Source organism: Mobula birostris, chromosome 13 (assembly GCF_030028105.1).
Source record: "Mobula birostris isolate sMobBir1 chromosome 13, sMobBir1.hap1, whole genome shotgun sequence".
In the NCBI taxonomy this organism is placed as follows: domain Eukaryota; kingdom Metazoa; phylum Chordata; class Chondrichthyes; order Myliobatiformes; family Myliobatidae; genus Mobula; species Mobula birostris.
The window spans coordinates 16922524-16938477 of record NC_092382.1 but is presented as its reverse complement, the minus strand read 5'-3'; the positions used below and the strand labels follow the sequence as shown (position 1 = coordinate 16938477).

Below are 15954 nucleotides of genomic sequence, written 5' to 3'. Positions count from 1 at the left end.
GTGTGTGTATATATATATATTATCTGAATGGTGGCTGATTAGCAAAAGGGGAGGTGCAACGAGTCCTGGGTGTCATTATACACCAGTCATTGAAAGTGGGCATGCAGGTACAGCAGGCGGTGTAAAAGGCGAATGGTATGCTGGCATTCATAGCAAGAGGATTCGAATAGTGGGGCAGGGAGGTACTACTGCAGTTGTACAAGGCCTTGGTGAGACCACACCTGGAGTATTGTGTGCAGTTTTGGTCCCCTACTCTGAGGAAAGACTTCCTTGCCATAGAGGGAGTACAAAGAAGGTTCACCAGATTGATTCCTGGTATGGCAGGACTTTCATATGATGAAAGACTGGTTCGCCTAGTCTTATAGTCATTGGAATTTAGAAGATTGAGGGGGCATCTTATTGAAACGTATAAAATCCTACAGGGATTGGACAGGCGAGATGCAGGAAGATTGTTCCCGATGTTGGGGAAGTCCAGAACGAGGGGACACAGTTTGAGGATAAAGGGGAAGCCTTTTAGGACCGAGATTAGGAAAAACTTCTTCAAACAGAGAGTGGTGAATCTGTGGAATTCTCTGCCACAGGAAACAGTTGAGGCCAGTTCATTGGCTATATTTAAGAGGGAGTTAGATGTGGCCCTTGTGGCTAAAGGGATCAGGGGGTATGGAGGGAAGGTTTCTGAATTGGATGATCAGCCATGATCGTACTGAATGGCGGTGCAGGCTCGAAGGGCCGAATGGCCTACTCCTGCACTTATTTTCTATGTTTCTATATTTCTATGTGGGTTCCTCAATAGTGTGTACACTTTAGTGAAAACTCTCTACAGATGTTCCAGAGGAAAAGCTCGTTCTCTTTGATGTGTCCACACAATTAAAGTGGGGAATCGTTTATTATTGTCATGTACCGAGGTATAGTGAAAACCTGTCTTGCGAACCATCCATAGTAATCAATACATTACAACAGAACATTGAGGTGATGGAAGATAAAACAATAACTGAATGTAACAAATCATTATGGTTACAGAGAAAGTGCGGTGCAGGTAGACATATGGTCCAAGGTCACATGGAGTTAGATAGTGAGGTCGACAGTCCATCTTATTAAGCTGTGTCCTATCATACTGGGAACATTCAATTTGATATCACAGCAAAATGGAGGCCATCCTTCAGCCCAGTGGTATGTTTCTGTTTTCTTTTAATCTTCCACCGGATGGGTGGGGAGAGGTGAGAATGTCCAGGTTTGTGGAGAACTTTGATTCTGTTTCCTGTTTTGCTGAGGCAACGGGGAATATAGAGACAGTTCATGGGGGGTGGGGGCGGCCTGTTTCTATGTTGTGCTCAGCTGTGTCCACAGTTCTCTGATGTTCCAACTTCTCATGGGCAGAGCAGCAGCCGTACGAAGGCGGGAAGTATCCAGATCGGATACTTTCCATGACTCATTGATAAAGTTTGGTCAGGGGCAAACGGTATATGCCAAATTTCTTATTGTTTGTTCTAGCTGTGTCATTTTAGGATACCTCACTGATCAGTATCAGCAAACTTTCTTCTGACCTATGTCATCGTTGTAAAGTGCTCTCTTTCACCTTTTACTTCATTTAATTTTCCAGGATTCGTTGTTGTTTTATTATTTTTTTATTTTTTTGTGTGTTTTTGTTGTTTTTTTTTCCTTTGTTAATAAGAACTACCAGAGGTCTAATTGAATACAGCACGAGGCAGGGTAAAAACAGCCATCTCAATTTTAGTTTCCCCGTTACAAAATGGCTGCAGTGTTAATCTTTGTAATAATGAAACTCACAGCATCTGATGTTGAGTTTGTTGTTTCCTTTCTCGGTTATTTTCGGTGAGCCACTTCCTCCGTTTCCAGGGTAACGGCCTGTCAGATCTGCAGCAAGTGTTGTACTTTTTATCGCTCTGTGGTCACCGCCTCTCAGCGTAGAGACAGTGGCCTCAGGAGCAAATGTAACAGAGTGACAGTGGGAGGAAAGGATGCTGTGAGCATTGACTGTATGGGATGTATTACACCAGGGTCAGGATGAACTGAGAACTAACAAATGGGTTGGGGTGGGGTGGCATTTACTGTTTAGGGTGTTGTTGATATTTTACAATCAGTTACTATCTGTGCATTAAAACGAGGAGGGAGAGAATACTACAGTTGCAGGAAATTCAAAGTAAGGAGGAGAAAATACTGGAAACGCTCAGCAGATAGGCAGCATCTCGAACAGTCTCAGTTCTGAAACTGGGTCTTCCACCATTTGTCCTTTCAGAGATGTAGTCTGATGAACTGAGTTCCCAGCATTTTCTACTTTATAATTTTACATTTTGTTCCTGCTACACTGCAGGAAACATGGCAGCCAGCTGTACTGGGCGAGATCCCACGCAGCAAGAAGATTGAACTGGGATTAGCTGAGACACTGCCGCATATTACCGGCAGCAAAGAGCCCTGGGAGAGTTGGTGCTTGAGATACAATCTTGGGATGGGGGCTCCAGGAATATGGAACTGGTAGTGTTTGGGCTTCGGTCTACGTTGGTGCTTTTACAGATGTGGCTGGATGTTCCTCCTTCCGCAGTGAAGCAGACGTCTCCAGGGGCTGGATATTGGTAGCGTGAGTCTGTCAGTGTGAGATGTGGAAACACCCAATGTGATATGTGGAAAAGATATGTGAGGCTCTGGGTGTGGGCTGTGACCCTCTGAGGTTGGATCCTGGGATACCACACGTTTTCACCCAGATAAAATGAATCAGGGGATCAGGTTGTCCGGGTTTTTGAGATGTTGAGCGAGTATTTCTGTTCTGTGCTCAGATGTTTGGTTCTGAGGTTCTGAAGTTCTGAAGCAAAGCAGAGAATGAGTTCCCATTCCATCCCTCGCAGGGAGAGGCTGTGATTAATACGCTATTTTGTGTTTGCCCCAGTAGAAATAGACCGGGGTTTCAGAATTCAATTCACTTTTGGAAATTCCCCCTCACTGTCACCTGTCTATCTGCCAGTGGGAGTCAAAGGGAAACTCAAGATGCTGAAGATAGAACAGAACATGGAACAGTACATCACAGGAACAGGCACATCGGCCGCAATGGTGTGCCAAACCAGATAAAAAGTAAATCAACCCCCCCCCCAAAAAAAATAATGACACCTACGTACACAATGTCCATATCCTCTCAATCTTCCTCACACCCATGTGCCTACCTAAACATCTCTTAATAGCTTCCAATGTGTTGGCTTCCACCACCATAACAGACAATGCATTCCAGGCATCCACACCTCTCTGAGTAGAAAAACTTACCCTCACATTTCCTTTGCAACTACTCCCTCACACCTTCATTGCATGTCCTCTGGTATTAGACATTTCTAAACAGTGAAACAATACTCCCCGTCTACTCTATCTATGTCTTTCATAATCTTATAAACCTCCATCCGATCTTCCCTCAGTCCCTACCACTCCATGGAGAACAACCCAAGATTTTCCACTAAAAACTGGATGATGTTTGAATCCATTCTGATGAAAGGTTAGGAAACCGAATTGCTAACTTTTTTCCTCTCCCCACAGCTGTTCCTTACCTGCTGAGCATTTCTAGTGATTCCAGTTTATCTGTATTACATTCACCCTGGAACATTTTGTGAGAGTTGACAGAGGAGTAAAGAAGGCACAGCTTTTCCCAGTACATTATCCTGGTACCAATTGTCCTGTTTTCCCCGGAAATGTATTCAGTACAGCTGTTGATAACAAGGTTCACAAGAATAATCTGAAGAATAAGCATTATGCATGTGGAGCATTTGATGGACCTGGGCCTGTGTTTAGTGGGGTTCAGAGGGATGGTGGTTGGGGTTTGGTGTGGGGGGGGTGGAAGTTAGGGCGGGGGTGATTATTTACACCAACTGAATAACAGCAAGTCTGGATGCAGTGGGAATGGAGAGGGTGTCTTGATTAGACGGAGAGTCTGGGATCTGAGAGTGCTGCCTCAGAATAAAGAAGCTTCACTTTAAAACTGAGGTGAGAGCAATTACTTCAGCCAAATGTTGGTTCATCTGTGGAATTTGATGTCACAGAGGGTGGTGGAGGCTATCGTTGGGTATATTCATGTTCTGGATTGCTAAATGGGTTGAGTATTATAGCAGGGAAGCAACAATACAGTGTTGGAAAAATAATCCTTCATGATTGATTATGGAGCAGACTAGAATGACCATTTTACCTAATTCTGCTATGTATTATGACTTATACCATGACTGAATGATGACCTATCAAAAAAAAAAGAGAAAATCTGCAGTTTCTGGAAATCCGAGTAATGGATGGCATGTTATCACCATTACAGAGACCTGACTGTTACAAGGGCAGGATTGGTGTTTGATGCTCCAGGTTTTAGTTGTTTCATCATACATATGGGGGTGGGGGGTGAATGGGGGGGGAATTCTCTGTACTAATTAGGGATGGTATCACAGCGACATACACAGAGGACATCAATGTGGGTGAAAGTCAGAAACGGAAAGGGGGCTATCATTCTGGGAGTATTCTATAGGCCTCCCCCAAAGCCACAGGGATAATGAGAGCAGGTAACTTGGCAGCGTTGGGAAAGGTGCAAAAGCAACAAGGTTGTTATCATTGTTGACCTCAACTTTCCTGATGTTGATTCCACCTCCTCGCTCCAAAGTGTGTCAATGGGGCAGAATGTGTTGTGTGTCCAGGAAGGATTCTTGACACAGTATGTGGATGGGCTCACTGGAGGAGTTGCCGTACTGTATCTAATATGAGGCAATGATGCTGGTCAGGTGACTGATGTCACAATGGGTGGCCCTTTTGAGACAGTGACCACAACACCCCAACTTTTATCATGGTCATGGACAAGGATAGTAGCAGACCCTACGAGACAGTATTTAATTAGTGGATGGATTGTTACAATGGTATTCGGAGCAACTTTGGGGTGTAAATTGGGAAAACATTTTCAAGGGGAAATACACAATGGAAATGTGAAGGTTGTTTCAGGAACACTTATATACGGTTCCACCCACAGTGAAAGAATGTTTATATAAACAAACTGTGGTCACAAGAGATGAGAACATTTAAGCAAGAGGGAAAAGGAAGCATTATTTAGGTTTAGGAAGCAACATCCAAGCAAGCCTCTAGGAAATTATAAGGTAGCCTGGAAGGAGCTTAAGTAATGACTTAGAGGTCGAAGGAACTTGAGGTGTCCTTGAGAAGCAGGATGAAGGAAAGCCCAAGGCGTTCTACATGTGGGAAAAGAAGAGGAGGATGAATAGATTGAGGGTAGGACTACACAGGAGCAAGGGAGGAAATGTGCCTGGAGGATGCGGTGATGCGGTGCTTAATGAATGCTTTGCTTCAGAGTTACCAATGAGATAGACAGTGATTGTGACGATAGCAGTTGGGATGTGTAGATGGAGTGAAGAGGCCAAGAGTGAAATGGGCCCAACACAGGAAATTGGGACCAACTCTGTGGGCACTGTGGTCAGCATTGTCTCATTGTGCTGAAGGGTCTGTGTCTGTGCTCTGTTGCTCTCTGACTCTGTCAATAGGATTCGCCAGATATCACTGGACTGACGTACAGACATGGTGTGGGAGTTGATGTTAACAGGGAATGTTTGTTCCCTAAGCAAACTGCTGCTCTGATACACAGGGTGGCGATACGGTCACATTTTGCAAAGAATCGTACTCTTTCTGACTCACTGTCTGCTTGTTGTATGTAATTCAGGGCATCACCAACAGCTGGAGCTGTCCTGCACCGCGACCAAAGTGTAAACAAGACGACGACAATCGTCAGTCAGAATCAGAATGGCTACAGGTACGTTCACTGGGATCTTTATCATTAAACTTCTGTCCTGTAGCTGCACTTCGAAGGTTCAATCGTTAGGCATTAATATCGAAATAGTAAAATGGATTCAGCAGTGGCTGGATGGGAGATGCCAGAGAGTAGTGGTGGATAACTGTGTGTCAGATTGGAGGACGGTGTGTAGCGGTGTGTCTCAGGGATTGGTAGTGGGTCAAGTGTTGTTTGTCATATATATTAATGGTCTAGATGATGGGGTGGTAAATTGGATTAGTAAGTATGCAAATAATACTAAGATAGGTGGCATTGTGGATAATGAAGTAGATTTTCAAAGCTTGCAGAGAGACTTAGGCCAGTTATAAGACTGGGCTGAAAGATGGCAGATAGAGTTTAATCCTGAAAAATGTGAGGTGCTACATTTTGGTAGGACTAATCAAAATAGGACATACATGGTAAATGGTAGGACATTGCAGAATACAGTAGAACAGAGTGATCTAGGAATAATAGTGCATAGTTCCCTGAAGGTGGAATCTCATGTGGATAGGGTGGTGAAGAAGGCTTTTGGTTTGCTGGCCTTTATTAATCAGAGCATTGAGTATAGGAGTTTGGATGTAACGTTGAAATTGTATAAGGCATTGGTAAGGCCAAGTTTGGAGTATCGTGCACAGTTCTGGTCACCAAATTATAGGAAAGATGTCAATAAAGTTCAGAGAGTATAGAGGAGATTTACTAAAATGTTGCCTGGGTTTCATCTCCTAAGTTACAGAGAAAGGTTGAACAAGTTAGGTCTTTAGTCTTTGGAGCATAGGAGGTTGAGGGAGGACTTGATAGAGGTGTTTACAATTATGAGGGGGATTTATAGAGTTGATGTGGATAGGCTTTTTCCATTGAGAATGGAGGAGATTCAAACAAGAGGACATGAGTTGAGAGTTAAAGGGCAAAAGTTTAGGGGTAACATGAGGGGGAACTTCTTTACTCAGAGTGTGGTAGCTGTGTGGAACGAGCTTCCAGCAGAAGTGGTTGAGGTAGGTTCGATGTTGTCGTTTAAAACAAATTGGATAGATATACGGACAGGAAAGGAATGGAGGGTTATGGGCTGAGTGCAGGTTGGTGGGACTAGGTGAGAGTAAGAGTTCGGCATGGACTAGAAGGGCCGAGATGGCCTGTTTCCGTGCTGTAATTGTTATATGGTTACTAGTTCAGATGAAGAAACTTACACAGGTGCTAACAGGGCAGAGAAAAGTGTCATTGATCCCACTGGTAAAGTGGCTTTGTGTAATTGATCAGTCCAACAGTCCCAGTGCAGGGACCTGACACCAGTAATGGTCGAATGACTTCGTTCACCAGGCAAAGCTCCACCTGAGTGAAAGGAGCCGGAGACCCTGAATCAGTAGGTTGAGAGTGAAACACAAACAGGAATGTGACGGCGGTGTTGTTTGTTACGTAAAAGTCCAGGCTCAGGGCTTGTTGCACATCGGCCTGTTTAGAGGTGAAAGACATCTCCAACTTTTATTTATAAAATTCAGATGAGGGAAATTTTCCAAACTCTGAGGGAAAGTAGATGAGGGAAATTTTCCAAACTCTGTTTTCTGTAACCGAGCCGAGAACATTGCCAGCCTTGGAAATGGCTGAGGATCAGGAGACACTTCATTTTAGATAAACTTGTGGTCTGGTTTGGTGTATCACTGTCTGGTATGGAGGGGCTACTGCACAGGACCGAAAGAAGCTGCAGGAAGTTGTAAATCTGGTCAGCTCCATCTTGGGTATGAATCTACAAAGTACCCAGGACATCTTCAGGGAGCAGTGTCTTAGAAAGGCAGCGTCCATTATGCAGGACCTTCAGCACCCAGGGCATGCCATTTTCTCACCGTTACCATCAGAAAGCAGGTACAGAAGCTTGAAGGCACACACTCAGCGATTCAGGAACAGCTTCTTCCCCTCTACCATCCGATTCCTAAATGGACATTAAATCTCTGGACACTACCTTAGATTTTTTTAATATACAGTCTTTCTGTTTTTGCAAGTTTTAAAAAATCTATTTAATATTCGTAATTGGTTTACTTGTTTATTTTTTTTTATTCAGTATTATTTTTTTCCCTGCTAGATTATGTATTGCATTGAGCTGCTGCTGCTAAATTAACAAATTTCACGTCACATGCCGGTCATAATAAACCTGATTCTGATTTTGTTTTAATATCCCAATCCATGTCTGGTCTGTGGCCAAATGGTGAAAGTGAGTTCTCAATATTTCCCTCTTGAGATGATCTGCTACCTGAATTTAAATTCCCAGTATCTCTGATGGGAGACCCGGTATAACCAATGACCAACTGTCACTGTCTCCGGTGGGCATTGTGATTGTGCTCAACTCTGTGATTCCAGGTGGAATAAAACAGAGATTACAGCCTGGAAACGAATCCTTTTATTTGTGTTTACAGCCTCCTCTGACTGCGTGCAATTTATACTCATCACCCGCCACGTGAAAAAATGCCCCTTCAGTCCCTTTTAAATTTCTGCCCTCGAGTCTCAGACTCCCCTAACCTGGGAAACATATTATGACTATCCACCCTCTCTGCACCCCTGATTACTTTATGTACGTGTGTAAGGTCACCCTTCAAGCTGCCCTGATCCAGGGCAAACTGTCCCAGCCGAAACATATAACACAAAAACCAAGCAGCTCCATCCAGTAACATACTTGACAATCTTCTCGACAGTCTTTCCAGCTGAATCACATCCATCCTATAGATCAGCAACCGCAAATGAACGCAAAGCTCTCTCGGTGAGACTTTAAGTTTAGCTACGAGAACTGCACGCCAAGACGCTCCCTTTGCCAATGACTTGTATAGTTGTTACATGACAATCATCCTCCAGGTGACGGGATGGGACCCAGGGGACCAGGCATCAAGGCAATGGTCAGTCTGTGACCCAGGGGACAAGACAATGTAAGACAAAGCAAACGGAGAACGTGTGATCTAGAGGATCGGACCATGAGTAATCCAGTGGATTGTTTGTGAGTGACACAGGTGACTGGACAGTTTGTGACCCAGGGAGATTTATGTTTATGAAAGATAATCCCAGTGATAATTCCCCGTATCACCTGATGCTGTTCCATTAATAACCGCTGGTTATCAGTGTGTTCAACTAATGCGTAGTCGGTGATCAGTATTACTGTGTCTATCCAGTTTTTTCCTGGGAGTGGATGTGTCCAGACACCGGCTTATCGGGACGGTCACCTAGCAGGAAGTGTGGTTCTCATTCACTAGCACAGTCCCACTCCAAATCTGGTCAGCCGGAGTCTCGGCTCCATTGCAGGCACCCATTGTGAATCCTTGCTCGAGTATAAATCACTCTAAACCTGCTATTCATCATTTACTTCAGGTGGGAAATTAAATCAGGTACGGAAAGTACTCAAGAGGTTTTTACCAGGCAACTCATTGAGGGAAGATGATCGGGACATGGGAAGCAAGGTACCAAAGCAGGGTCAGATTGAGAGCGACGTCCCAATGGAATGCGGTCCGGCTGCAGCGGAAGTGGAGCAAATTCAGCCCAGAGACAGTGACGTCAGAGACACTGAGCAGAACCCTGGAACTGGTACAAGTGAGGCGACTGTCTGTCAGCCCAGAGACAGTGACGTCAGAGACACTGAGCAGGACCCTGGAACCGGTACAAGTGAGGTGACTGTCTGTCAGCCCAGAGACAGTGACGTCAGAGACACTGATCAGGACCCTGGAACTGGTACAAGTGAGGCGACTGTCTGTCAGCCCAGAAGCTCATTAAACACGGAATTGTCAAGTCCCCAACAGGGAGTGGGTGAGTGAAATATGAGGGTAATGTTTTCGCAGAATGTGGCAGGGAGGAGGGTAAATGTGATTCCTTGTTGGAGGGTTGGTCAGAGAGGGGAAATGTGTGGATGTGGTACATGTGGTGTAGGGGGGCACCCGTTACCGCACTACAGGAAATGTACTACCTGTTCTGATGATATCCAGGATGTGTATCGGAGGAAACGCAGCTATCCGGATAAGAGAGTATTTCCAGGATAACAGTTGTGGGAAACGTATTCACCAGGATGGAGAGAGTATCTCTGGGAAGCGACTATCATTGGCAGTCCCAACATTTATTGCCCATCTTAAACTGCGATGGGTGAGTGGGTGGGACGGTGGGAGAAACAGGTTTCTAGTAAATGTGGTCCTTCTGGTAACGTCATGTCTAGCGCATTGATGGTTCGGTTTTAGTCCAGTGTCAGAGATTAGGATAAAATCCATGTTTCCAGATGAAGGCAGGTGAACACTGAGGTTGTTGACATGACTGGTTTGTTGGGTTGGGTGAGAGCAGTGGAGACAGGTGATATTTGAGTTTGTGACTACATTCACTTTTTATATTTGCAGAGCCAGAGTTTACAATCTCTGACCTCCTGGCACAGGGGGAGGAATATCGACTGTACCAGCTGACAAAGTTCTACAGAGACAGACTTAAACAAGCGATTGAAGAAAAGGTTGAGAGACTCGGTTGGATGTTGACAAAGGAGGGACATTTCAGTAGAGAAGAAAATGAGGTGAGTGTGTTTAGTCTATTGTCACCGAACTGCTGGTATCAGAGGGAATATTGATTAATATTCATCTCCTGCACGTTCTAGGAGTTCTACGTGGCAATGGAGATGTTGATCTCTGATGGTCTCCAGCAGATCTGGTTTCAGCTGTTAAGGTGGGGAGCACTGGGAACTACAGGTTCAGTGTCACCTTTTCCTCTCACACCTGCTGTATTTATCAGTGTGATACACGAGCAGTGGCTGCATATCTGGGCTGTTGAACAGACATTCAGTCTAAAACTAATTTCACGTCTTATCGGGACCGTCAGTCAAATTCACCTCAGCTCATTAATCCAGGATGAATATTAAACTGTCAGATTGTAAATTGGGCCAACTGACTTCACTGTGGTACTTGAGGGAGGGAAACCTACTAACCACAGCTGGTCTAGTCTCCGTCTGAGTTCCTGAACAATGAGTGGCTGACATGTCATCGTCATAGGAAAGTACAGCACAGAAACAGGCTCTTTGGCCCATCTATTCCATGCTGGTCTACTGAAACTGCCTATTGTCACGTACCCCATGACAGGGATAAAGAAACCAACAGAAATGGAAACCACTTTGGAGTCTCGTATTGCTATACACTAATAATATTTATTAGTTACTACGCTATACAGTAATATCAAAGTAAATAAATCACACAGGTTAGCAATGATTATATATTAAAGTAAGTGTGGAATATATATGTATGAAAAACCAAGTTTCTTTAAGTCTAGGGGTAAAAAGATACGGTCTTACGATGTTGAGTAAAGTTCAGTTCAGTTCAGTTCGTGGTATTTAGTTGAGTAGTGATGGGGAGAGAGAGAGAGAGACAGAGTTGAGTCCTCAGGTGAGCTGATGCAGTCGATCTTCTCGTCGTCGTCCGAAATGCTTCACAAGTCACCGACTGTGACTTTAACCAGGGGGACCGGTCTTCTGTGGTGGAGCTATCACCCAGGCGAGGGTGGACACAGAGACAGCTCCCCACCAGTCAACCCCTTTTCCTTCAAACTGGAATAGCAATTTGGATCGATCCGCCTGATCGATCCTCCAAATCCCACTTTCTATGCAGGCACAACAACGCTCATTCAGTGTCCAGATCATGTGTCTGAGGTCTGTATCATCTGACCTCCCATTTATTTCACCAGGCTGAGCTTCACCTGTCATTCAAAGAGTCCCCACCCTCCTCTGCAGTGCCTTGTCAAATGCTGGGCTAAAGTCCATTCAGACAACACCCACTTCCTTCCATTCATCAACTTTCCCGGTAACTTCCTGGTTCAACATTCAGATTGGTTAGACAGGAACCACCACGCACAAAGCTGATATCGCATGACATCAAAAATCAATAGGTTGTCCTGAAAGGGCATATATTTGGTAAGCTATTTTACATTATTAGCTAGCCTGCCTTCATATTTCATATTCTCTCTACTTACGGCTTTTCGTTGCTTTCTGCTGGTTAGTAAAAGCCTCCCAGTCCTTCTGTTTTCCATTATGTTTTGCTATACTCTATACCCTCTCCTTTGCTTTTCTGCTGCATTGACTTCCTCGTCAGCCACGGTTGATCATCCTGCCTTTGGAATAATTCTTCATATTTGGGATTATCTACCTCTACCTGTGCCTTCTGAATCACTCCCAGAATCTTCATCTATTCCTAGTCATAGTCATAGTCATAGTCATACTTTATTCCTGCTTGGTTGTTGCCTCTTCCAATTTATTTTTGCCCAGCTCCTCTCTCATTTCTCTGTAATTCATTTATTCCAGTGTAAACTGATACATCTAACTTTTACCTTCTCCCTCTCAAACTGCAGTGTCAGTTCTGCTATTTTATGATCACTGCCTCTTAGGGGTTTATTTACCTTAAGCTTCCCAATCAAATCTGGTGCAATACACAACACTGAATCCAGATTTGCCTTTCCTATAGTGGACTCAACCATAGGCTTCTCTCAAAAGCCATCTCATAGGCATTCTATAAATTCCCTCACTTGGGATTCAACACCGACCTGATTTTCCAAAGCTACCTGCATATTGAAATTCCCCATGACTATTTTAACATTGAAATCTTTACATGCCTCTTCTCTCTCCCACTGGAATGTGTATCCCACATCCTGGTTACTGTTCCATCAGGGTCATTTTCTTTCCTACACAGTATCTTAACAACTACACCGTCCAATCTGCTATCACTTCTTTAGAAGCACATTTCATTTTTTATGACAACAGAGTCAACCCAACCCTTTCACCCACCTGCCTCTCCTTTCGATTAAATATTTATCCTTGGATGTGAGCACCCAAATATGATCTTTCAGCCACGATTCAGTGATGCCCACCATCCATTTTTTGCTCCCTCGCTCTCCCTCTCTTCCGTTCTTCTTGTCACATCTTTTTGATGTAATGTTACACATTGATGGATAAGTAAATTAATCACGTTGAATATACTGCAGGGTGTCAGTAGATCCTTATTCTTTCACAATATTGATTTAGAAGTTCCCTCAGCTAGAGTTTCTTTGTTAACGACTGAACCCAGGGAGGATCAGGCAACAGCCCAGTGACTGCATCATTTCTGAAGCTACTGGGACCATGAACAGATATTTTCCTGCACATTCTCCATGTCTGTCTGTATGTCTGCTTCACAGTAAATTTATTACTTTCCTTTTCTAGAAAGTCACTGAACTGACAGAGAAGGGAAACCGGACAGAGAGTTCCAGACTCTTCCTCAGTTTGGTGATGGGTAAAGGCTCCCGGGCCCGGAGGGCGATGTGGGAATCCTTTGTGACATGGAGGACTGAGTTACCGAAGTTGGACAGAATACTGAGGGAAATACAGGAGCTCGGTACGTTAAAAACATGCACTGAACACAAAGGCACATTGAAATAAACATTTTAGTTATTTTAATTATTTTAGCTCTGTTTCTATGGATTCTTTTTATATTTAAACAGGTCCTGATCCACAGGAATACATGAACATCGCCCAAGGGTTATCTGAATTACCCACTCAACTGATAGGTGAGTGATGAAATGCTCAGTTCAAACCACATCTCAAGTGTTAGTCTGTGACTTGGCAAAACCTGGGAATCAAAATTCACCATTAGCCATTCGCTGATCTCTGGATTGAAGTAACAATTCAAAGTATTTCTCTTTGCAGCCTGAATATTCTACATTTTATTTTTCCATTAATCCATCTGTTGGTTCTGCTGAAGCCTTCACTCCAGGTCCTAACGCTCTGGGAATGCCCACACACCCCAGGCAGGCTCCTGATACACTGTACGACCCAGTCCAGGTGACTCTTCTATCTTCAGACCTTTCATCTTCCAAGCCCCTTTTCCTTTGTAATAGCACAACACACAATTCTGTTCACTGGTGTTCATTACTTTTTGTAATTCCGCTAGTGACTTCTATAGAGTTTGTCTGGTATTTCCTTTTCACCCGTTACTGCAGCTACAACATCATTTTTCAGCGGTCCAATATCGAACCTCTCCTGTTTTTTTACTCTTTATATATCTGGGAAAGTTTAAAAAAAATACTTTGGTATCCTTTCTTATATTATTGACCATATGCTTGCATTTGCTGTACATTCATGTATATCTAACATAGTTGCCTTCAACATGACTCAGGTAGTAAATTCCAGGTACCAGAACTCTATGAAAAAAAAAACACTCACAATTGCTGTAAATTTCCCACATCTCATCTTAACCAAATGCCCTCTGATATTAGACACCAGTCTTATGTAAAAAAATAACAAACAAAATACAGGCTGTCGACCCAAATCTTATCTCTCAAACTTGTGTACCTCTGTCAGATCTCTATTCTAACTCCAGAGTAAACAAACCAAGTTTATCAAACCTCCACTTGTAGCACATGCCACCAAATCCAGGCAACACCCTGATAAACCTGTTCTGCACCCTCTCCAATCCTTCTAAAAGCTGGACAATCAGAAGTGAATACAATACTCCAGATGCACCCTAAAATCATAAGACTTAGGAGCAGAATTAAGCCAATCGGCTCAGTGATTTTGCTACGCAAATCCTCTCAACCCCATTATCCCGCCTTCTGTAAATGTTGACGCTCTTCCTAATCAGGAACATATCAACCTGCATTTTAACTATATCCAATGACGTGTCTTCCTCAGCAGTCTATGACAATAATTTCACAGATTCACCGCCCGCCAGCTAAGATGTTTCTCCCAGTGTGCATCCCCGCCAGCGAGGATAATTCCCCACAGTTCCCAAGCATATTAATTTTCTGTATGAGCCTCCCATGTGGGACCTTGTCAAAGACTCTACCAATATACAAGTAGACCTGTGACTAGTGGTGTGCCACAGGGATCAGTGCTGGGTCCATTGTTATTTGTCATCTCTATCAATGATCTGGATGATAATGTCGTAAATTGGATCAGCAAATTTGCTGGCGATACAAATATTGGAGGTGTAGTGGACAGTGAGGAAGGTTTTCAAAGCTTGCAGAGGGACTTGGACCAGCTGGAAAAATGGGCTGAAAAATGGCAGATGGAGTTTAATACAGACAAGTGTGAGGTATTGCACTTTGGAAGGACAAACCAAGATAGAACATACAGGGTAAATGGTAAGGCACTGAGGAGTGCAGTAGAACAGGTATCTGGGAATACAGATACAAAATTCTCTAAAAGTGGCATCACAGGTAGATAAGGTCGTAAAGAGAGCTTTTGGTATATTGGCCTTTATTAATCAAAGTATTGAATATAAGAGCTGAATTTTATGATGAGGTTGTATAAGGCATTGGTGAGGCCGAATCTCGAGCGTTGTGTTCAGTTTTGGTCAACAAATTACAGGAAGGATATTAATAAGGTCGAAAGAGTGCAGAGAAGGTTTACAAGGATGTTGCTGGGCCTTGAGAAACTCAGTTACAGAGAAAGGTTGAATAGGTTAGGACTTTATTCCCTGGAGCATAGAAGAATGAGGGGAGATTTGATAGAGGTATATAAAATTATGATGGGTATAGATAGAGTGAATGCAAGCAGGCTTTTTCCACCAAGGCAAGGAGAGAACAAAACCAGAGGAGATGGGTTAAGGGTGAGGGGGGAAACGTTTAAAGGGAAAATTAGTGGGGGCTTCTTCACACAGAGTGGCGGGAGTGTGGAATGAGCTGCCAGACGAGGTGGTAAATGCGGGTTCTTTTTTAACATTTAAGAATAAATTGGGCAGATTGCAGACAAGCGTGACGTGTTGCACTTTGGAAAGACCAAGCAGGGCCGGTCTTATACAGTTACCAGTAGGGCACTGAGGAGTGCGGTAGAGCAAAGTGATCTGGGAATACAGGTCCATAATCATTAAAAGCTTTGGATGGGATTTGCGTCTTGACAACTTGATTGAGTTCCTGCAGGATGTGACAAAGGTGATGGATGAAGTTACACATGGATGTTGTTTAGAAACCATAGAAACCATAAAAAAAACTACAGCACAGAAACAGGTCTTTTGGCCCTTCTTGGCTCTGCTGAACCCCAAACCACCTCAAACATTCTCTCTTTCATACAGCCATGGGGCAGAAGATATAAAGACTGAAGGTGTGTACCACCAGCCTCAGGGACAGCTTCAATACTGCATTTATAAGACTACTGAATGGTCACCTACTATGTTATTATTGGCTCTTAATAATATTAA

At 43.7% G+C, this 15954-nt stretch overlaps 1 protein-coding gene across 1 annotated transcript in view; it reads left to right on the top strand.

Moving 5' to 3' along the window:
* The window catches only part of LOC140208451 (NACHT, LRR and PYD domains-containing protein 3-like), a 133269-nt gene that overhangs the window by 43946 nt on the left and 73369 nt on the right, over nucleotides 1-15954 (top strand). The window contains exons 3-7 of the mRNA XM_072277138.1: nucleotides 5693-5782; nucleotides 9143-9574; nucleotides 10150-10316; nucleotides 12981-13152; nucleotides 13259-13324. Coding sequence (XP_072133239.1) covers nucleotides 5773-5782; nucleotides 9143-9574; nucleotides 10150-10316; nucleotides 12981-13152; nucleotides 13259-13324 — 847 coding nt within the window. The 5' untranslated portion in view covers nucleotides 5693-5772. The remainder of the gene's footprint in view (nucleotides 1-5692; nucleotides 5783-9142; nucleotides 9575-10149; nucleotides 10317-12980; nucleotides 13153-13258; nucleotides 13325-15954) is intronic.